Genomic DNA, 23,772 nt, shown 5'->3' on the forward strand with positions numbered 1-23,772 from the left:
TTCATCAATTCTTTTGACATTTAATTTGTTCACCCCTGGCGTCATTCAGTTTCACGATTTGGAAACCCTTTGGGTTATCCCAGTGTTTAATTGTCGGCGTTCGGCTATGCCGAGCGTTGCGTCGTTGTAGAAATGAAATCTATAACTGAAACCCACATCGCTGTCTGAGCAGTGTGCGAGCCGGCGATCCAGTCAGCCCCGGACCCTCCCATGTGCACGGCCAAGAGTGGAATGGCCATGCAAAATAAACGAGGTAATATTTCACAATAACGAACATGACATCCTAGGTGTGCAACGCAATTGACATAACGAAGTCAAATTTGGTGGTGCACTACAACGTGCATGATTTATGGCGGGCAGCAGGGACGTAACAATTCATCAAACCATCAAATTAAAATCGATGATTATTGTTACAAGAAGTCCACTCCACCATGCATGTACAAATCAATTATAATTTCATGCGTACAATTTTGGATATGCTTTGTCAATAGATACTGTCTCGTTTGCAATCATTCTGAGGATGCTTTGTTTTCTGCGTGCACAATGGATAAACAAAAATTCTAATTTTGACAATTCAACACGATATATCATCCGATCGTGGGATGATGCCAACCTACACGAGTACCACAAACATAACGAATATGAAAAAAAAACATCCAAGATATTTAGTTTTCCTTCCTCCGTACCTCCGATTAGCACGGTTGGTTATGTACGGTGGGAAAGAATATCAACGTACGTACGTACAACAAGACGCTATGTGCAGCTCAACCTCGTTCTTGTTTTTGTGAATCGGCACGTCACAGTCGGTGGGCTGGGGTAATGAGTGGGTACTCCACATTCCTCTGCCAAGACATGTGGCCAGTATGGAAGAGTAGGCCAAACACCCTCTTGAGCGGCTCTTTCACCATCAGCGGCGTGAGCAAACGATCGAAGGGCTGCACTTTTCCCTTTATCCCGCACCTACCTGGTAATGTCACCGCTAACTGTGTGTAGCCTGGCAATGCATCTCTGCAGCAAGTGTGCCGAATCGGAAATGCGTAACGCCGAGACGTGCTGCGCTACAGTGGCATCGGACTCCTCCGGTATCAAAAACACGTTCTGATTCTGAGCAGCTGTGAAAAAGAGCTTCATAGCCCCCATCGGATTCCTCCTCCTCCTCTAGTCTTAATAAAGATTCGGATTATATGAGCCGCTCAGTGCAGCTGCACCGCAAACGCTTCACTCTGTTGGCGCACAACCACGCTGACAACCGCTACGCTCACCCCCCCCCCACTGCTCACAAATGTGGGGCAGTCGTGGTTTTGCATTAAGCCGCCCGTGATACATTTCCTTATGTTTATTTAACGCGCGTGCCTTTACAAAAAAAACAAATCTGAACGCCCCATTGCTGTAGCCTCTGGGCACGTATACAATGTGAAAAATGAACGTGGGTGCACGATACGAAAAACTAGGTTAAACCCAAAGCACGTTTCTGAAATTCGGCGGGAGCGCCGAGGGCAATCGCAGAATGTTTATGAAACGTCCTTTTTTTTTTCGAACAAACCCGTTGTTTCAGGCCGAATGCCACGGTGTGGCCTCAGCAGTTCGTGCTTTGTCCAGCCCCATAATCCACACGCACGGGGATGTTGAAACGCATGACCTTCAGGGCGCCATTGACCCCCCTTGCAGCTTTATTGTCGTCCATCAGCGGCTACAATTAATTTAGGAAAGGCTTAACCCGCCAGGCCTCGGGGCCCGCTTGCTGCAGTGCAGGCTAATTTGTACATTTGTCTTCTTGTGCTGTTTAGTTCACGTGGTCGGCGTCGCACTTCAAGAATTCAGCCAAACCGTCTCGGTGCCTCCACTTGGGGTCAAGGATGCTTTTTGCTCGTACTGCACACATTTCTTCTGCGGTAGGTTAAATTGACTACATATCTCTACGCTGTCCATAGCCTTGCTAATGGCCATAATCCACTGGGCTATTTGCGGTAGCCGTAGCGCTTAAATTTTAAATGAACACGCCAGCGTGTGCATTGGTGGACAAACCACTATTATGACACAAAAAAAACCTACCTCCCTGCAAGGCGTCAGGTTTAATAAAGTTTTAGAGGGAGAAAACAGGTTTTCATTGATTTCATTGTGAAGGCCACATTCAAGATTTAACAACAAACATCATAACCGTCAGCATTTACCACACGGCCACTAATCATCGTTTCCAATGACCGACGTGGCAGTTTTCAATTGTAACGAATGAGAGCGAAGCCAAAGATTCAGGTGCCACTATGAATCCACAAATATTTCATGGCATGGGCTGCCGGTTCCATGAATAGCCCCTCCACAACATTACAATACGGAGAGCGGACCGTCCCGAGAGGTGTGTGTGGCTCTGTTCACCCAGGCACTCTTAAATACTCGTTTATTGTTACTAAGACACACAGACACGGTGACTGACTCTTAAGCATTCATTGAGACTGCTTTAAATCTGGGGACTGCATAAAATGTGGGGGCTCAGATGGCATTCTGCAGATGTAATATTTATACCTGGGGACTGTGAAGATACGGGCAAAGGCACTGCTGTGGCATACTAAAGACCAGCTTGGTTTTTTTTTGCCTGATCCTACCAATTATTTAAACAGTATTCTGAATTGTTAGTTGCGGCTATTGATGCACGTAAAGAACAAAGCACCGTACCAAACTGTCTTTGCGTTCTGGATTTTATATACATTACATGCAATGTTGATTATCTCCTAAATCATACCATATGTTTACTCAGCATCGGCAGCCACGAGAAAATATGAGCTGTCAGAAATTGAAAAGATCAGTTTTTGAGTTGAACAAACTCCGTGAAGAAAAAAAAAACAGGAAATATGAAAAGGTTAAAGTGCAACCCTACAGTTGCTTGTTCATGGCATTGCTGGCAGAAAGGCAAACTCAAGTTAATTCTCGAGGGTATTCGGTCGACTCTTTCACTCAGCAGACACGTCGGAAGAGGTCAGCATATCCACACTCTACCCCACCGCACGAGGACCTGAAGGTCAACTGACAGTGGAATACCCAGCCGTACTGCTGGGTGAAGAGAGACGAGACCGGGACACATTTGAAAAACTTGCCCCTCATTGTATCAGCCGTTGTGCCAGAAGACGAAATCAAACTGGCGGCCTCTAAATTCCAGGGTGTGCTCACCGTGACGCCACGGCAGAATCCCATGGAAACATATTACGGGGTGGATAAACACAAATCACTTAAACCAGACCGCAGAGGGTTCTTTTTTTGGACTCTGCGCTTCGTTCGATTCGCTAAGGCGATGGCTTTGCGGATGAGGGCTTTAGCTGCGGCCGCCGCTTCGCCGCGGCCGTGACCGCCCACGGACGCGAATGCAAGCGGTGGGATGCGGTGGCCAAACGAGGGCAGCGTGATGGCGAGGTGGACGCGGTGTGCCACGTGTGGTGCGAAAGACGTCCGACGTGCAGACGTACGTGCGTACGTGCATACGCGTCTCGTGGATAATTATGGCCCTCGAGACTCGCGACCTTTTCGCAATTTTTTGAGTGCCTCACGGCCGAGCAACGGCTCCTCTCGCATGTTTTGTAGGTTTCACCTGAAAACGATACTCGGCACTGTTTATCGCAGTCGCCGCCGCCGCCACCGCAGGTGCTTCGGGTCTCGTGTGAGGGTCAACTGCAAAACGTTTTGTCATTGCTCACGGCGTTTTTATGCGAGAGGGGAAGAGCAAAAACGGGAAACGTAAAACTCTCCAAGGCTGTTCTCATCTGCTCTTGGGTTGTTCACTCAGTGGTGTTGTACATGAGGATATTTCTGATTTATTAAAGAGTGGACTATGCCCTCACCTGCCCGACAGGTAAATGTTTCTGTGCTTCGGTTTTTTCGGGTTTCCCTCCCAATTTCTTGGGTTTCTGCTTCAGTTTTTGGGGTTTTCCCAAGGTCTCACTCATTTGAACCCTTTGGGGTTCATGTGCATCGTGTTCCGAGAGCAGCATGCTAACCACTGCACCGCCACTCCACCCCGTGTACGCATGTTGAACCAGGAGATGAAATAAAGCTTATGAGAAACATAAAATAACATTGTTGCTTTTGCAAGAGCGACTTGGGTTATTTGCAAGTATAAATGACGTATAAAAAAAAAATACCCCAATTTCTAAACAAAAGTCGCAATAGATATTCCACCTCCTCTCACATGGCAGAGTCAAAGGAATGTCCTTCATTTATTCAGGAAAGGGTGGCTCCTGCGCCGGGACATCTGTACGACTCGCCCACACACACACACACAAACAAAGAGCGTCTCGCACGTACTGAACCGCTGCCTACGTCGCCCCGTCACGACGAGCCTCCGCCGAGGCCGGCGGCCACCCACCGCTGCAAGTCGAGTTGTTGCCATCGAGTAGCTGGTCGTGGGAGCAGGCGCAGACACGGTCCCCCGGGATGGCGAGACACAGGACGCCGCAGCCTCCGTTACTCCGCGAGCATTTGTTGGTTCCTGTCGGCACGGGCGGCAAGGCGTCCGCCTCCAGTTAGGTGGTCGGCTAAAATTTGTCATGCGCCCATCGCATCTCGAAACGCGTGCAATATGGTGCAGCGCGTCAGGCAATTACTCACAGATCTATAGACACAACAACAACGACCGATCACCGAATGAAGAAGCATAGAACTGAAACATAACAAAATAAGTATTCCCCATGTCTCAATTTCCTCACTTGATGCGCAGGAGTCATCGTTCATAGCTGATTTGGAAAATAAAAGCGCTGAGTCTGGTTCTTGAATTGATCAATGTCACCAGATTATACATTTCACATCCTGAATCTTTCTCATTCTTCCACGCGTCTGTCAAGCTCGTGCGCGGTGTCCCGCTGTTCTTGCCAAACTTCACGCTGCCCTGTCCTGCGCCATCTCTCTTTCCGCTCCTCGTGCCACCGTGGTCTGATCGCACCACATCACCCCCCCCCCTCCACCTCTGCGTCTCTTTCCTTCCACTTGCATCGCTTGCCACCTTCTGACCCACATAATTTGCCTGCTGTCTCTCCACATGACCGAACCACACCCACAGCCTTTTCTCTCTCTCTCTCGTCTACTCCGTGGTATTTCTACCACCTCGAGCCTTCCTCTCACTTCTTCATTTCTCACCCTGTCCTTCCTCGTCAAACCCCAACATCCACCGCAACATCCTCCTCATCTCTGGCATCCTGGATGCTCATGACAATCACATCACACGTGAGAAAACACCGCCTGGAAGATGTCGTCGCAGAACTAAATGGGACTGGGGTATACAGCGCGGCGCTTTTAAAAGACAAACCCTGTACTCGCACTCGCCCTCGCCCAAGAGGTCTGTCTCAGCCGACAATAGGCAGTCCTCCCTCGTGTCCTGCGAACAGTGTTGATTGCGTAACACATGCAATTGGAAAAGGTGAATACGATGTGCGATCACTGGTGACAGGACTCAAGAGCTTCAATTCACTGCGCCTGACAACCCGTTTTAATTACGTGTGGCCGAAGCTTAAGGTTTGAACCCACAAGGATCGCGGCCGTACCAGCTCAGTGTCTCCTGCCATTTGAAGGCTCGAATCACTCCTCGGCACAAACAAAAAAATCTGCGTCGCAAACTTTTACAGAAGGCCTGAATGACTAATCAGCAACCTCTGCGTCCGCAAACTGAACAGAAGCCAAGTAGGAAGGGGCTCCACTAGGCTGCAAGCAAGAGCTGGCATGATGAGAGTGACGCATGACGTCACGCGTAATCGACAATATACAAAGAAAAACATTAACAGGAACGTCCTAAAAAAACCTTCATGTCTGTACAGATGCCGCTAAAATGTACAAAATATAACAGTGTGCTATTTATTATTTTTTATCCAGGGTATGCTGTCCTCACTAAGATGTGTGCCTTAGAAAATACTATAATGGTCACCATTGGGTGAAAGGCTTTTATGTCCGCACCAACATCGTTTTCTGCTCCAGATAATTACGTGGCAGCTCAAAAATGAGCCGTGTGCTCCGTGGTGCTGGCACTCACGACAACCCGAGGCTACGCACTGAAAGGGCATCAACGGGTCCGCGCATCTGCTCAGCAGAGGAACCGATCGAAAGGCCGTCCCGGCTTATTTTACACCCACCTGGACACAAAAATGCACGGTGACGAGAGTGAAACGAACAGCTCCGCCAGCAGCGCATCGAAGGGTGCAAATGAGACTGCACCACACGGATTTATTGAGCAGCCCAGACTTTGGCGGCTGGGCCGTGCGTAACGCGTGCGACAACAGGGCCAACGTAGCTGACACTCGGACGAAGAAATAAAATTAAGATGCTAAATCGGTGCACAGAAGTATTCGGGGACTGTGCAAACGCAAATTTATTAACTGTTTATTGCCCCTTGTGCTCTTGTCTTTGGGGAAATGCTAGTATTACAAAATCAAAGGTGGTATTTGTATTTCAATAAAAGAGGCAAAGAAGAGGAAGAAGTATGGCCATTTTTGCCACGAAACAGAACATAAACAACCGCCAGCTCTAATGTAAAAACCAATGATTCCCAATTGGCACATTACAGTTGCTTACTCCGAATGGGACCTCTGCACCAACCGCACACCTCAATTCAGAAAATGACAGATTTAGCCGTTTGAGCTATGAAACTCGCCTTGTGCAAAGCCTGACCTTATGGAGCCACAAGGACTTACACATGATTGTACGATTTAATTCAGGACTAATGCACTCTCTTTCAATTGGCTCTCCTCCTAAGTCACGATTACACCTGCGCATACAGCATGGCGCACTCACCACGGCAAACGAATGTCAAATCTTTGGTCACAGACGGGGTCAATGTTCAGCACAAAACACTCACAGAGAAGTTCCTTGCCGATGAACATTTGGCAAATCAACACCATCGGTTAAAGAAAGTCTGGCTCTGCTGATGAGATGCTGAATGTCGAAACCGGTCCAGAGTTTACTTGCGTTGAAGAAATGCGACTGAAATAATGCACTCCCAGAAGGCCGTGTGGTTTATGGGACAGCTATTGGATGGAAACTCATTTTGCTTAGAAGGTAGGTTGAAAAACCCTCGAGGGCACAGCGCAACACCAGGCACGCCCACGACAACCCCAGCAGGCAGCAGGGGGCTTCCTACCTTGCTGTTGGTTGTGGTCGTAGACGCGGATCCCGAAATTCGGCGGGTTCCCCTTCATGATGAGCGTGACGTTTTTGCTGATGGTGTCATAGCGGTAAATGGATCCAAGGCGGTACTCGGTCCAGAAGAGGTACTGCCCGTGGTGTGTCAGGCCGAAAGGATGGCTCAGCTCAGTTCCGTTGAACACCACCTACAGCACATGCAAAGGCAACAACGGTGCGACATCACGACCCGGCCAAGGCCCACGGGGTTGACCATGGCGATGAGACCGGAGCGATCCAACAGCACTTGGTTGAGCTGCTCATAATGTGTTTTCTGAAAGGTGTCTATACAATCCACAGCAATGGAAAGCGGTTTTGTCACGCTGTTTACGTACATATATAAAAACAAAAAATTGCCACACAACTGAGAGAAGTGTTCGGACAGAAAAATTGAGGTGAACGTATTCAGCGTCCATTGTTCAACGTTGTGAAATTTGTCCCCGAGGAAATCATACTCACGGTGCACACGTTGGACTCGCGAGCCCTTTTTCAAAAACATATCTCGCTGCACATCAAATCACGCAGTCTGTCAGCAAGAAACTGTTTCTTTTGTGTGCTCGTTCTGACCTCTGACCTCTAAAAAGATTCCCTTCCCTGCAAGCTATGTTCTGTGCGGCTGCAGCCCCGGTGTTGTGCAAATTACAAGCAAAATGTAAAAACCACCTGCTTCTTCATGACTTCTTTCCCAAAGGTATTGTGAACTGTTTATTAATAATGCAACGGCTCTTGACGAGAACACAATTCGCAAGCAGTCCAGATTAATAGGAGCAGCTCCCATTGCCCAGCAGCGCAGGCTTGCGCGACAGTGTTTACTTTTTCCATTGTTCACCTATTGCTGTGAAATCCTTTGCAAACGATTGAGCATAAATCCTTTTCAAGTGTTTTGAGTTATTTTTACATTTGGCAACATTATGCACGGAAAAGATGCCTGCCTTTCTCGAGCGAAGTGCTTCGGGTGGGTTTGCGTATACACCGCGGTCGAAAAGGACACGCAGAAGTAGTCCTGGCATGAAGCCTCTTCGTTGCCCATGTTAACTGCCTTTGCTTTAAATGCTTACCCCGAGCTCTCATACTCTGATGGTGCATTGTCTTTGAGTTGTGCGCCTTTTGGCGTCATCTGGTCCAACACCATGTGAGACTAGGCTCTAAGCAAAGCTGTCTCGGGTGTGGACCAATCAACTTCAAGGACAGTGCATACATTATCAGAGTTATGTTTTTTGTTTGCATTGTGACTGCAGGTATTGTGGTCTATGTAAACATGACTCCTTGTAAAAAAGGTGTCAGTTTTGTTGCCAGATAGAAGGGTAAAAAACCAATTATCATGCCTTTGCTTTCATACTAAAAACGTCCTGAGAAGTGCCGATTCAGCAAACCGCCATTTACTGGCACATTTCTACAAATGCGTATACGCACGGAAGTGTACAAAAATGCGTATTAGCGTTGTCCTATCTCCACTGCCAAGCAGCAACGGAGTTACCTCCAAAATGAAAGCTGCCAAGGCTTTTTTGCTACCTTTGTGCGTGGCTGTGATTTAAAATGTTGAGTCAGCACGGCAGGCTGCTTTTGCTGCGAATCAGCCGAATCCGCCTCTGAGAGGCAAAAGCTTCAAGCTGGATCTTGGGTCCTCGTTTTTTTATGTTGATAAGGCGCGCAGAAAAAGAAGAAGAAGCCTCGCATAGTTTCATTCTCTCACTCAGAAGAAAGTTGAAAGGTACTTTGGTCATGGTCCATCACTCATTGCTAATCAGAGGTTTGCTTTAGGGTCACGTTTAGAGCCATTGCAGAAAGCCCTATTCCGGCGGACATAAAATCAATGAGGTATTTTTTTATTTTAAAGTGGACACTGCAGCTCAGCCTTCCAGCCAGTTTGAGCTCTCGCCCCTGAAGATTCATTGGAACAACAATGTTCGTTCAGAATCACCTGTCAGACGGCATAGGCAATAAGCGGCGAGAAAACACGCTGACGTGCCTTACAAAAAAAAATCAACAGGCACACTAAACAATTCAGACAGTTTTGGAAATGGCGTTATGATGAATCGTTATTACTGCAGACAAGTTACAGTCTGGAAGAAGTGATAGCCACTTAGACTCATAGGACATTGCACCCTCACATGGGACACAGAAACCAACAATAGATAACGAGAGAGATTTCCAAAAGCAGTGATGGGTCAAAACGCGATTTCCTGCTCAAATGCGCATGTCGGTAGAACTCATGTCCCCTTTACAGCCCTGCCGCAGGGGTGTGAAGATTCCACATCCCTATGGCGGGGGTGAGTCTGTCCAAAACGATAACAGCTCTTGATTTCTGCACAAATTGGGGGCGGGCCGGGGTGCGGTGGGGGATGGCGGACTGACTCAATCTCAAACCAGGGTTCGAACTTGCATCCCTCCGCTTGCCAGCCGCCAAATCTCCCGCTGGACCCTACACGTGTCCAATGCTCTTATTTGCATTGTCTACGGAGATCCCAAGTGTGACAAACATTCCAAGGGTGTGCGATGTGCATTATGGTCAAGCATGAGGCAACATGCACGTGCAAATAAAGATGGATGCATGACCTAGTGTGCATAGCGAGAGAGTGCCATATGTCCAAATGTGTCACAACGCAACTGGACAGTAATGCATGTAAGACATATTTTCCGTGTTAAGTTCTTCAGTGAGGAGTAAGAATTCTACCAAGGGGAAAAAAAACCCCTAGAGTTAGCAATGCTAAGGAAAAATAAATACATGTTTCTAAATATTTTATTCAACATCGTCATCAAAGTACAATCTGGAGAAGCCTGTGTTGCAAGCATAAGGGCATTTAACTTTAGTTTACATTAAGAGTTAGAGACACACCACTCTAAACTAAATTATTCAACAATTTTTTATTTTACCCAGTAAGGCTCACTGAGCTATGAAGCTCTTTTTCAGAAGTGGCTTATCACGTGGACATCTTCTGCAGCCAAATACTCGAAATGCGTGATGTTGATTCTAAATGTGGAGGAAAAGCCAGAGGAACCGGAGAAAAATCGACGCAACCACGGGGAGAGAGACACGCACACTCCAAATATGCAGGTGTCAGGTTCGGGATCGAACCCACGACCACCTGCATACCAGGCGAGGTAGCTAACATCTTTCCACCGTGGCGCCCTATATTGGGTCTCTCACAGCGCTGCAGGGAAGATGTTAACAGATTAACTGCCCCCGAGTCGCTGCACTGGAGCGGCGTGCGCACCACGGTTAGGGCGGCGCGTTGCCCATGTGGAGCCGAACCGCATCGACGCAGTGGGAGCAATGGGACATGTCAGCCATTTGTCAATCAACTGCTTGAGACACTCCCATGGCACGTCAGGAATAGGCGGCTGTTTCGAACCACGCTTCACCACGTCGGTCAGTGTGGGGTTATCGAAGTGGGCACGGTGCTACGACCGGTTCGCATGTCACTCACCACCGCTGTTAGCCGTGACTGGTTACAAGCTCGTAGCGCGGAGCGGGAACCACTGCGCCACCAGTGCCAACTTAAGTGCTATGGATTTGGAGTGTCTGCTAATGTCTGACTCGGAAGACTGAAAACGACTGGCACAGGTTACAATTGAACGATACACTTTTGATTCAATTTAGATGAGGGCATTTGCGAGGCAGCGGACTGAGGAAATTGTAGTGAGGCACGACCGTCCTGTTCCACATCTCAAGCTCTGAATTCTCACTTGCGCACTGTATAAATCCATAAATGTCTCAGCAATATTTAACATTACAAATATGTGACCATGGATTTTTGTGCATGTTTATCGTATAATTGAAGCACTGGAGGAAATCTCTGGCACCCGAGGTACAGTAGATTCAGTGCATGACTCAGAATTGTAAATATACGAGAGTTCAAATGCTGCTCTTTCCCAAATATATCATTTTAATAGACGACCACGATATGGACACACACATCTGCAGTGGTCATTTCCAGGCAAAGAACACGACCCAGCATGGGAACGTGGAATTTCCCTCACTGGTGCAGGGCCTCTGATCGAAATGCGCACTACCATATAGGCCATTTGTATGTTGATGTTGAACTCCTTTCGCACCGTACGCAGACAACCGTGCTAAATCGGAAGCAGAGACACAACAACTTGGCTTGAACACAGTTGCTGCGTGTGACTTACATTACCTAACAAGGCAGTTGCACTTTGCATTCATGTTTGTGGGCTACACCGCTGAGCACTACCTGCTGTGGAATCACTGCTTTGAGAAGAATAGATCTGGCGAAATCTTTGCCCATGCACCACCACCACCATCGCCACCAGAGCGGATACTGGATGGAATCTTCTCCGAACAGAAAGAAAATCAGAGATTTGTTCATGAAGCCATCCAGATATACAAACACAGACACAACTTCAACCGAGAAGATGGGTACAAATTGAGCAATCATTGGAAGGACGTGATTAACCAGGTAAAGTCTTAACCTGCTGTGATGTTTCCATCCTTCCTGAAATTTTAGCTGACTTTCTGAGTTGCATTATTAAGTTGGATGTCTTTGTATTGACGGGTTGGATGTCCTCGCTCAGTCACCGATGCTGCGACATACTAGGCAAGTCACCAATGCTGCGGCATACCTAGCTAGTACATTGACATGCTAATCTCTCACAATACACAGCCTCAGGCAGACCATCTCTAGCACCGCCCTCTTACCCTGAGGCTGCACCATCTCAGGCCTATATAAGACCTTGTTTCAGTAGATTTCTCTCTCTCTCACCTGAAGACGGTCGCTTGTGTTGCGATCGAAACGTCGTGATCTATTAATTTTCTACCTACGTGACTTTAACGAAAGAACCAAAGAGTATGGATTCCTGCAGTCACGAAAGCTTCAAATCAAGACAGAAAATATCAACAAATTAGCAGCTTTTCTCCCAGCGTGTTATCGAGGTTAAACGTAATGTGCCTTAAAAAAAATCGAATGTATATTTACTTAACCCATGAATGCTTAAATAAACCTGCAGGGTGAGGACAGTGCAATCAAATAATTCGAACATATATTATCGGTGCCATTTCAATTAATCAAGCCTGACCGACACCCATTACTCCAAAAAAAGACATTCATATTCCCCTGCATTGGCTGAAAGCTATAAAGCATCTGATAAGGGTGCTTTATAGCACTGTTTAGCTTGTACGAGGATACAGTCACTTTAAATGACAGATTAGTTGGAGTCGAAAAAATTCCATCTTGCCAATCAACTGCCAATGTCAGCCAAAGTGGGCTTCCTGAGACTGTTACGAATTCGAAAATATAAAACATGTCAGGCCTGATTACTGAAGTGTAGCGGCATTCATAACTGTCTTATTCATACAACTAAATCAATACAAAACAACACGAGGTGATCTTTACTGTGACATTCTATTGGCAGTCAAAGCAATAAAACACGAGAGCGAAAGAAATAAGATTGAACAAGCGCTCTTTTATCAGCCTCACCTTTCGGTTGGAGCCGTTTATGTCAATGCTCGCAATGTGGTTGAAGAAAGCGTCACACCAGTAGAGCACTCCCGCAGATGAGTCGAGGGAGAGCCCATTAACCCACAGCATGGTCTTGGAGGAGACAAAGACCTCGCGGTGGGTACCGTCCATCCACGCTCGCTCGATCTTTCCGCTTCTGCTACTCTTCAGGTCCTCCTCCCAGTCTGTCCAGTACATGTGTCTGCAACCAGGTAGGCAAGGTGGGGGTGGAGGTGGGGGGTGGGCGGTTCAACGGCTCGCTGAAATCAAGCTGATCGAAGCGTGCGATTCGTGCAATGGTCTCGGAAGGTCGCGTGTGATAGCCTGCTCAAATTGAGCAATTACCCTCTGCCCCATTCTCGCATTTAGAGTGCCGAGCCAGTGGTTGGGAACTCCACATTGCTGTAGCAGAGGTCAGTGGTTGGGAACTCCACATTGCTGTAGCAGAGGTCAATCTGCAGACTGCTGAGGGGAGTATGTTCCGTGGGACAACCACTTTTTGTCAGCCTGCTGCGGCAATTTATGCAAGGACATTGCTTGGGTTACTTTTTGAAAATTGAAAAGTCAAAGTAGAGTACTTACGTTAAAATGCAATTAAGTCCTCTTGATAACCAGGTCAGAGCTTCACTGAGATTACTTCTACAGTTTATTTTGTGGGGGGGGGGGGGGGTGGGGGGAAGATGAGCAAGGGTACATGGTTTTGGGATCTTTTAAAGTTTAGTTGATGGTGGGGTAGAGTAGTGGGACAGCGGTTTAATTGAGTTTATGGTAATGTCATCATTTTGGATTCTGACTATACCAGCACACGATGGTATACCGTAGTGAATGACCAAACGAGATAATGAATTTTTATTGAAAGATCGAGGACACGTGAGTGAATCCCTGAAACCATCTGGCGGGTCTTTGTGCGATATGGAAGCGTTATGAAGCTTGTAGAAGTTTGCTCAGTTGCAATTATTCTCACCACGAGTCTGTAATCTCAGCCACGGTCACCCAAGCCCTCCCCAGCGTCAGCGATCTCTGATCAGCAGGCTTTTCGAAATGTGTTCCCCTCCAACTAGGAGTGCTGCCACCAAGGGTGCTCATCCTGGTGATGCGTAAAACTCGCTTACGACTACGATGGCGACAGGACGCTAACACGAGGACCACGAGGTTGATAACTGCCAAAATAAAAACGGCAAAAATAAGAAAACTGTAACCCAAACGAGGACGGGTGCTTTCCAATATTGTGCAGTGGTGGGAACTCACATTCCCTTGGTGGGTACCAGTCGATCTCCCCATGTTACTTTCCACAAAGTACAACTGTTACTAGCTGATAAACCAATTGTAGAGTGCAGTCCAGTCCTGCTGGTGAGGTCGCAAGGCAGATCCGATATACAGCCATAGACACACTTTTGTACGTACGTATGTATGTTTGTACTTATTTCGCACCGTACGTAGCCAACCGTGCTAATCGGAAGCGCGGGGGAAGGAGAACAAACTAAATAGAAAAATCCGTTTTAAAGACAAGACTTTTTTTATTTACTCTAGATGATTTAGTAGCACATAGCTCCAGTGGCTTCCTAATGTCGGAAGGAAGGGCGTTCCAAATGGCCGCAGAAGCGCATCCAAAAGCGCGCGATGCGGTGACCGTCTGCGTTTCGGTGGCTTGCCATCGAAGCAGCAGCAGCAGCAGCAGCAGCATGCTCCTGCTGCTGCTGCTGCTGCGTCGAGGATGACCGGAGTTTGCGCGACGGTTTAACCCATGAGCAGCTGCCAATGCAGAGATGTTGAGAGACGCGTCGCGGCTCGAGACGGCGGCTAACGAAGGTGGCGTACCCGCGTGAGGGATCCACCACGATGGATCGAGGGTGCACCATCTCCCCCCCCGAGACGAGGGTCTTCCACGACTGGGAGGCATTCTCCAGGCGAGCCACTTTGACGGCCTTCAGCCTGTCGTCCGTCCAATAAATATTACCGCCCATCCAGTCCACGGAAATCCCCTCCACGTTCTTGACATCTGCACATGCGGGCGGCAGTAAATAACGGCGTTAGGCTCTTGCGTCAGGAGAAGGAACGAGACGCATCTCACGCAACGGGCTCATCCCGTCGCCGGCGTTTATCAATTGTGCTGTGCTCCAAAAGAAATCGCACTGCCATCTGTGTTCCTGCAATGAGGTGGAGGAGGAAAAGGGCTCGTTATGCGGGTCAATTCATACATCGTGAATTCATATTTCACAAAGGTGTCCTCAGTTTACCGATTGCATTTATAAGCTATGAAGAACAAAGTTGTTTTATTTTATGCGTTTTAAGCGATATTTGCACGGTCTGTGCTCTGCCATGGTACTTCATTGAAAATTGGCCGCGTGAGCATTCATTAGTTAACAAAGTGGTAGCAGCTTGTGCCAGAGTTCAGCGTAACGACCCTGCGCTGTGTTGGCAGTGGATTGCATCTGCGCTTCGCTAACCAGCTATCTTGTGTTGAACCCAAACAGCACCAACAGTCAACCACCAACTTGAAATCTGCTCAGGAGATTTGAGCGCAACAAATGGGAGCGGGCCTGTGTTCTGCGCACTGCACCAGATGGTGTACGCTTGAGAAACCCCAATGCCATTATAAGTGTGCTCTTGCCCGATTTAACAAATGTAAATGGCAGCATAGTAGAATAGCAAAAAAACGTATTTTGCAAGGGCCAGGCTTACTGGATTTCTGTATATGGCATATTAAGAGTGACGTGCTCCATCAGTTTAACACGTAATTTTTGCGAGCAATATTATTCATGACAAAGTTCATTGGGTTAGATTGCGTAAGTATAAACGTGTCGTAACCCTCCACCACCCGACACAGCCAGTATGGCTTGTCACGTAAACAAAACGCGCCAATTGGTTACTACTTCAGCCCACCGGTGTGTTGGAGAGTAAATCCATCAAGTGTACTCATCCTGGTGATGCGTAAAAACACACACTTAAAACTATGATGGTACGGGACATTAACATGAGAATTACGAGGTTGATAACTGTGCCAAATTGTCGGGTGGTGGAGGGTTTACGACACATATATACTTACGCGATCTCACCCAAAAACCTTTATTGTAAATAATATGCTCCATGTTTACCGTGTACACCACCGGCGACGGAGGGTAATTAAAACTTAACTCGAGATGTGGTGTTGGACGCGTCCCTAACACAGCAACGGATTTGGGCAAGCACACGCCCTCGACCTCGGAGACCGCGGGAAAACCTCCCGCGAGCTCGCGCCCCCCTTTAAACATTGGCACAACGGTTACAAGAACGACGCACGAAAGGCACGCACTGTTTGCCAAGAGGACTTCGCGCCCAGTGCCATCGATTTTCTGCCGCCCAATGAGGAACTGGCTGGAGTCGGCGAAGTAGACGAAGCCGGTGGCGGCGTGGAAGTCGACGGCGCGGGGGTTCACCAGCATCTCCACGGGGATCATGAAGTCGTCCTGCACGCTCCCCGTCATGTCGATGCCGCGCACCACGCCCGGGAACGCCTTCCCGTACAGCAGGAAGAGCTCGTGCTTGGGTTCTGGGACATTGGCGGAGGGCACAGAATTAAGAACCCCTGCGCGCGTGGGGAGTGCCAGCGATCGCCGCGGTAGACGCGATTAGCGCGGTCGGATACGTGCGATGCCAAAGAAGTTCAACGTCCACACACACACACACACGGATGTACATTGGAGGGGCCCCTGTAGGCCGAAGAGGACTCACTTGTGCAGGATCGGCCATCGCTGTCCAGGTTGAACCCCCTGTGGCAGCGGCATTTGCGCACCTTGTAGCCGGCGGAGAAGAGGCAGAGGTCCGAGCAGCCCCCGCGTCGGCCACGCTCGTCCGGCTCGCACGCGTGGCCGTGCACTGCGACGGGGCGGGGGGGGGGGGGTGGTTTGGGGGGGGGGTGAGGGGTTTGGGGGTGACGTGGAGCGCGCGCCGGGATCGGCACGTGGGGGAAACTCAACCGACGAGCAGAAATAATGCCGGCAAATCGCGGCTGCAAAGTTGCGATTTGCCACCGCAGCGCTGTCGCTGATAACGCTCTGATCGTTCGTAAGTGCGAATGGGAATCTGCCCCGTTTTGATTTAAAGGTGCGACGACAAATAAAAGCGAGTTGAAAATAGGCCCGGCAAAGCGCCTCGTGGAAGCGCTTGGTCTATAAACTCCTTTTAACTCGCACATCTGACAGCACGAAACAGCCCAGGGTGGAATAATGAGGTCACAAATATCAAACAAAAATAAGGCCATGCATTATTGAGGATGATACAGACGGCACTTTGAGCAAGATAAGGAACTGGAAATAAGCTGGGGTAGTTGGGAAGATTCAGGGGTAATGGTTTCCCTCTATCTGACTCACTCACTGCACCGAACACATGGGATTTACATAATTGTTTCTCCACTGTGACAACAGGTAAGCGATCCGAGTGGATAATATGGCACTTAGGAAAAAATTGCCCTCCTATACCATAAATCATACCCGATGCTTTTACGCTTAAGACACTTATTGTGCGGATTTTAAACATGTAGCACGTGTATATTACGAGTTTTTTTATGAAGACTCATTGTAAATCTAAATATTGTTATACGTTTAAAGAATATGTGTATTCCTGCTGAATAACGATGGGAGAATATTCTAGTTAATTTGTTTATCTTTCTTCAGTAGTCGTGATGTGTATGTCCTTTATAGTAGACAGTGCCTTGAGCTATGGTTACGATGTTAGGCAATTTGCAAACGCAAATGATGTCGATTGCATGAATATAGTCGGGTTGTACACGATGGCAAATAAAATACATCTCTGTTTAAATGTGCCAGGAGAAGATGCCACTTGCAACAAAGAACCATGTTTCAGGAGTAAACAAAGTACACCTTGCGTCAGGGTTGCAAAATGAAGTCTCGTCCAATTGTATGCACTTAGCTCCTCCATAATTATTCACGTTAAAATATTTCACTTCTTCTACCCAGGAGAGCCTCGCCGTGTCTCAAGCCTCATTTTCAGGAGGGTCCTGCCAAAGTAAGGGGCAATGTCGCTGCTGTGTGTCATCCCAATAGAATAATTTAGAGGTAATATTTCGTCATTTGGATGTTTGGCTAATACCAGTTGCAAAGTCTAGTTTATTTAGCCCATGCTCTTACCCTACTAATCACGAGAAACTCTACCAAACACATTGCTCCCTGCACAGACGCTCCCTTTAATCTGCTATCCGGATATGGCACTGCCTCCCTGGACAAATTTTCGGCGAAATCACCGATTCTGGTCTTCAAGGCCTTCAAATGCCGAGCACATGGACATCTCCTAACTTCACCACACACCTTGTAGGGACTGGAAAACTCGATTCTTTAGAAATGCTTTTCGCGTGTCCTTTCCCCCGCACCTCCGATTAGCACGGTTGGCTACGCACGGCGCGAAATAAGTTGAACGTGCATAACGCGCACACATTAAAGCGGTTTAACCTCCGCTTGCTTGAGATTCGCTCGCACACAGGGCGCGCGCGATGGCCGGCGTCACAAGCGGGGCAACGATGGCGGGTGCCACACGGTGGCGGATGGTGGTCGGTGGCTGGTGGTGGTGGCTGGTGGCTGGTGGTGGCTGGTGGTGGTGGCTGGTGGTGGTGGCTGGTGGCTGGTGGTGGTGGCTGGTGGCTGGTGGTGGTGGCTGGTGGTGACTGGTGGTGGCTGGTGGTGGTGGCTGGCTGATGGTGGTGGCTGGTGGTGGTGGCTGGCTGGTGGTGGTGGCTGGCTGATGGTGGTGGCTGGTGGTGGCTGGTGGTGGTGGTGGCTGGTGGTGGTGGCTGGTGGTGGTGGCTGGTGGTGGTGGCTGGTGGTGGTGGTGGCTGGTGGTGGTGGTGGCTGGCGGTGGTGGCTGGTGGTGGCTGGTGGCTGGTGGTGGCTGGTGGTGGTGGTGGCTGGTGGTGGTGGCAGCACTCACCAGCGGGCTGCTTGCTGCTGTGGTGCACGAAGACGGCGCCGACTCGCGCTGTGTGAGCCAGCACCTGCACCTCGGTGCCGTTGAAGCGGTCTACGCGAACCAGGGACATGTGCTCGCTTGCGCTGTACTTGATGCTGATCCCGTAGATGTAGTTTTCAAAGATGGTCAGGCCAAACAGGCGATCAACCTGGGAGAGGTAGAGGGAAGTGGGAGATGTCGGTGGGTCTCGGTGCAGTGATGAAAGGGAGAATGACTGTCCGGGGTAACTAAGCGAACACGTGAAGGCGCTCGCTATCGCCACAGCGGAAACACCAGTGGTTAATACTGCCTTCATAATGCACTGCTGTAGATGCTTTCTGGAAAAATAAAACAATGCAAATGTCTGTAACATCATGCATACTGTCAAGTTTAGAGCGTTGCTTTCCTCAACTTCAAGATGATGTCTCCGCAAGGACAATAAATACATCCTGATTTGTGTGCTTAGCGGGAACTGCATCACATACAATTATAAGCGGAACTGAAGTAAAGTCAAGAAATGGCGACAAAGGCACGTGTTTTTTTTTTTCCCCCGAGAAAAATCCGACCGTTTGTTCTGCGTGTGAACTAGGCCTCGGTTGCGTGACGTCGGGCGCGGGAGAAACCCGCGGTCGTGTGAGGACGCGAGAAAGCGGCGCCCGCTACGGCGGGCAGACCTACGTGGCGGCAGACGACGTGCCGCTTGCGGCCCTCGTAGTCGACCGCCTCAATGTAGTCGAAGCTGATGTCTGCCCAGTAGACGAGGTGGGCGATCACGTCAAGCGCAATGGCCTGTGGGTACGTGATCTTGCTGTACACCAGCTTGGTGCAGTTGCCCCCGTCCATGTCGCACCGCTCGATCCTGCTGTTCCTCCCAAAGATTGTGAAGAAAATCTTCCTGCGGGGGGACAACGCAAAGGGGGAGGAAGCCACTGAGGAACACGGTCATGTCGTATTTATATCGATTCTTTTGTTTCATACCGTATATAGCCAACCGTACTCATCAGAAGTGCGGGGGAATGACAGCAAAAAAAAAAGCCGTTCTAAATAAATGAGTTGTCAATATGGATTTAAAATTGCATCGCTCCAGTGGCTTCCTAATTACAGAAGGAAGAACGTTCCAGACGGCCGCAAAAGCGCATGTGAAAGCACGCGATGCGGTGACCATATTTGTTCGATGGTCAGCCAAAAGCCAATGTGAGGATGACCGAAGTTCGCGTGATGTTTGTTGTCGTCCCCCACACCTACGATTAGCATGGTCAGTTAGGTACGGTGCGAAAAAACGTCAACATACATACAGGTTCCGTGGCCGTAAGGCTGGTAAAAACAGGATAGCTCCGGTCGGTATTGGACGCTGGGGTGCCTAACCCCAGCCCCCTCTACTGCTCATCTCACAAAGGTCCTTGTAAAGAGAAAGAGGCAATCGGCAGGGAAGGCGCTTGTGACATTACCAGAACACTGTTAAACAATAGCAGTTGAATGGATGAGCCGTAAGCTCTAACGTTGTATAGGGGACTTATTTTCTCATTTTTGAGATGCTTTGAAATAATGCATTAAAATGTGGAGATCTCTAACCCCTGCGTGTGTGTGTGTGTTCTGGCATCACATGACTGTCAGCACCAGACTAACTGCATTAGTAATAATTTCTTTTCATGTTACCGAACAGGAAAAAAACCCAAAATGCTTTCAAAGGAGTTATTTAAAATGAAAGTAAAACATTTGTGTGCTCGAAGGAGCATGACGTATTTATCATCTTCAGACGGCAAGCCACAGCCAGAGATGGAAATTACACATTGCTATGCCAGGCGGACCACAGCTGCAAATCTGATGTTATCAAGATGTACATTTTCTACAAGCTGAGACCAAGACAAATTGTAAACATCGAAGGCAGTTTGTCTTCGGCAGGCTTTACAGCGCAGCACTAGCCCGCACTGCTGAAACTTTTTCCTGCGAGCCCTCGCAGCGGCTGCCAATGTTTGTCGCTGCGCGTTTGCGCCGCACGTGTTGACCTATCGCTGGCACTGCGGGCTGTCCTGCTCGTTGACGTCATCGAGGGCGCAATTTTCATCACCCTCAACCGGCGTCGTCCGACTAGCTATTCTAATGTACAAAGATTCGAGGGTCGCTCGACTCGATTCGAGCGAATGCACGTGGCTTATTGGTGAGATTCTTTGCACTTGAGTGAAGTCACCACGAGGAGTGAGCCGCCAAGTTTGAAAGCTTAACGTAATCACTGCGAAGGCATCCATTCATTACATTAGGCAGGCTTATTGCCCATGCAAAACAAATGGAGATAAATAAGTATGAAAACAATTATAAACATCGGCACTTTATTGTTATGAAAATCAATAAGAGGTATTTGTAAATTAAATTATAGTGTCATATGTGTTTACTGAACCATAATACAGAGTATGTACTTTTCCCTGAAACTAAATTTAAGGATTATGCTAAGCCAAGGTAGCACTTATTATCAAGAAATTTGGATAAAATTGGTTCAATGTACTAAAATCAAGCTCCTCACAACAATAACCGCAGCTCCTAGCAAATATGAGAGACTTACTGAATGAAACGCCTCAGGTTTGGTGACAACATAGCCATTAATACAAGCAATTGAAATGAACTCCACGAAAGGATTGTAGAATTTAATCAAGAAGGCTAAACCAAGAAGGCTCAAAATGAATGTGCGTGCAACACAATCGTCACGTGCAATATTCCCAGCACAGAATGCAATTATTGTTGGAGGACGGTGAATGGAAGATGCAAGGCAATATGGATGATATACGGATGGCAAATCTTGAAGGTGGATTGGGATCGAAATTATGAAAAATGTGGCTAGTGAGAGCAGCATGATGCACTTTGTTGAGATAGTGCATGTTGACATTGAAAAACAACCTAAATGCACATGTAGAATAACATTTTCGATCGGTGCGTATTAGCAGTGGTATGCATTGTTATTTTGGATTGCACGCAAAATGTCCATTGTCGTACGCCATTTTGGTTGTTAATTAATCATCATTATTCTTACCATTGAATATCACTGCTTTCATTCTATGTAGTCCCTGCAAACCCTCCCTTGCCGTGTAACATGCTCAGCCGTTTTGGCCAAATCACACCGATGAAAAAGAGCGTTTAAGCTCAATGGGTATTACCTAAAACGAACTGACTGACTGACTCGCGATGCCATATCGACTGGAAATCGTGGATGCGAACAAAGAGAATGCAGCAAAGGTTGAAAAGTGTGCAAAGAAGCATTGAGATGGTGCACGTTAGCAATTACAATGAGTGGCAGAAAGATAATCACGTGGATTCGGGAACAAGTGTAAATTGGAGACATCCTATTGAGTTTTAAAGTGGGCCTTTGGACTGTGGACAAATCACGAGAGCATGATAATTTTTATTTTTAAATTTGCCATTGACCCACCGCCACCACCCGACATAGCCAATTAGTAAGAAAAAAGTCTTCTTCACAATTATTGCAAGTCGCCTGATGAAGCTGGTTGTAATCTCCAGCGAAACGTCCCGGTACTCAAATCGTAAATGTTGTCGAGGTTTGTGACTTAAACAAAATGCGCCAATTCGCTACTACTTCAGCGCATCGGTGTGTTGCCGAGTAAACCCACAACGTTTACAATTTGAGTTAACGACGTTTCTCTGTTGATTACAACCAGCTTCATCAGGCGATTTGCCATAATTGTGCAAAAGACTTCTTAATTACTCATGGGGTGTGTCGATGATGGTGGTGGGTTAACGACGCATTCATATTTACGCGATCTAACAGCAACAAAAAAACCTCTATGATGGGTATTTTTTTCTTATTCTTGGTTATTTCGGTAAAGTCACGCAGAAGGGAAGTAATAAAATAATAAAAATAAAACATAATAAAATAATTCTCCCCGACAGACCTGGTCTTCACCTGAGGACGGCTGCTTGTGTTGCGGCCGAAACGTCGTGAGAATTATTTTATTATGTTTTATTTTTTATTATTTTATTACTTCCCTTCTACGTGACTTTACCGAAAGAACCAAGAAGATGAATCCCTGCAGTCACGAAAACTTTAAATCGAAATTTACGTGTAATTTTGTTCGCGAAAGCCTCCTACGTGTTAAACTGCTGTGACAGCAGCCGATAGGAACGTGTCCAAGAAGAGCGAGTCAAGCGAGATCAGCTCGTGTTGCAGGAGTGAGGTGGATTATCTGCATCGCAGGACTGCAGAGGATTCCGTTGGCGTGGAGAGGTCTTCCTCCAGCAGCGGAGAGATCATGATTGCTGATGATGAGGCGAGACTTTTACGCCAACATGTTTTAGCGCCGTATAATTTTAGCACTGTGTGCAAAGCCCAGAGTGAATATCAGGAGACATGAATAATTACTGGTGTGATTTGGAAGAAACCTTTGATTGCTCTTTGAGTGGCAATTGTGGTCAACGTTGGTGTACTAAGTGAAAAATAGAACGCAGAGAAAAGGGACTCAATCGTTATCAATTTGCAGCGCAAGCCTCCTTTCTTTTGCAATGGGATCTTCACATGGTCCTGAATAACGGTCCCTGACTAATAATGAGCAATTTTTTTTTTCTCCCACTGCCATGAGTCCTTGGATTGAAAAACTTGGCTAGCATCGCCTTACGGAGTGAGTGGAGTGCGCATATGGCAATTAAAATGTTCCTTTGATAACAATCACTTAAATAAATAAAAATAACTACATAAAAGCAGACAATGATTTGTGACGGTTGTGCACTCCATGCCAATGAATCGCGTAATAAAAATCATTTTCACGGAATAAAACATTGGACCTATAAATAACACACCCCCTTTGTGTGCTCTGCCTTTAGACAGCTGCTGCCAGGTTACAGTGAACTCACAAAGACGATGAAGAGAAAAGAAAACCAAAAGTCTCGTGCTGAAATATTCAAAAGTCAACGTCGTTTCCTGCTCGAATGACCATGGGGGGGCATTGCGTGTCTCATTTTCACAGCCCTGAACCAGTGGCAGAAATTCCACATTCCTATGACGGGGTGTTGGTCGCTCCACAGGGCCAATCACTGTCGACTTCCCCTACTATGTGGAATTCATTGTTATCAGTGGAATGATGTTGCCGAGTAAACCATCGCATTGCGAGCCTGCTCGCTCTACTGCTGGCCGGCTGGGATAATGACCGGCTATTAACTCGGTCACAGAGGAAATCACATTTACAATCACCGTGCATTGGAGCCTGAGCACTGCATCATTCGTATT

General features: G+C 47.7%; 1 protein-coding gene across 1 annotated transcript in view; it reads right to left on the bottom strand.

The window, feature by feature from the left end:
- The window catches only part of LOC144950339 (prolow-density lipoprotein receptor-related protein 1-like), a 274,971-nt gene that overhangs the window by 109,431 nt on the left and 141,768 nt on the right, over positions 1-23,772 (bottom strand). Inside the window, exons 9-16 of the mRNA XM_078880487.1 lie at positions 19,224-19,440; positions 18,528-18,714; positions 16,320-16,463; positions 15,901-16,137; positions 14,427-14,607; positions 12,588-12,810; positions 7,109-7,298; positions 4,352-4,474 (exon numbers count right to left, since the gene is read on the bottom strand). Coding sequence (XP_078736613.1) covers positions 4,352-4,474; positions 7,109-7,298; positions 12,588-12,810; positions 14,427-14,607; positions 15,901-16,137; positions 16,320-16,463; positions 18,528-18,714; positions 19,224-19,440 — 1,502 coding nt within the window. The remainder of the gene's footprint in view (positions 1-4,351; positions 4,475-7,108; positions 7,299-12,587; positions 12,811-14,426; positions 14,608-15,900; positions 16,138-16,319; positions 16,464-18,527; positions 18,715-19,223; positions 19,441-23,772) is intronic.

Source organism: Lampetra fluviatilis, chromosome 1 (genome assembly GCF_964198595.1).
Source record: "Lampetra fluviatilis chromosome 1, kcLamFluv1.1, whole genome shotgun sequence".
NCBI lineage: Eukaryota > Metazoa > Chordata > Hyperoartia > Petromyzontiformes > Petromyzontidae > Lampetra > Lampetra fluviatilis.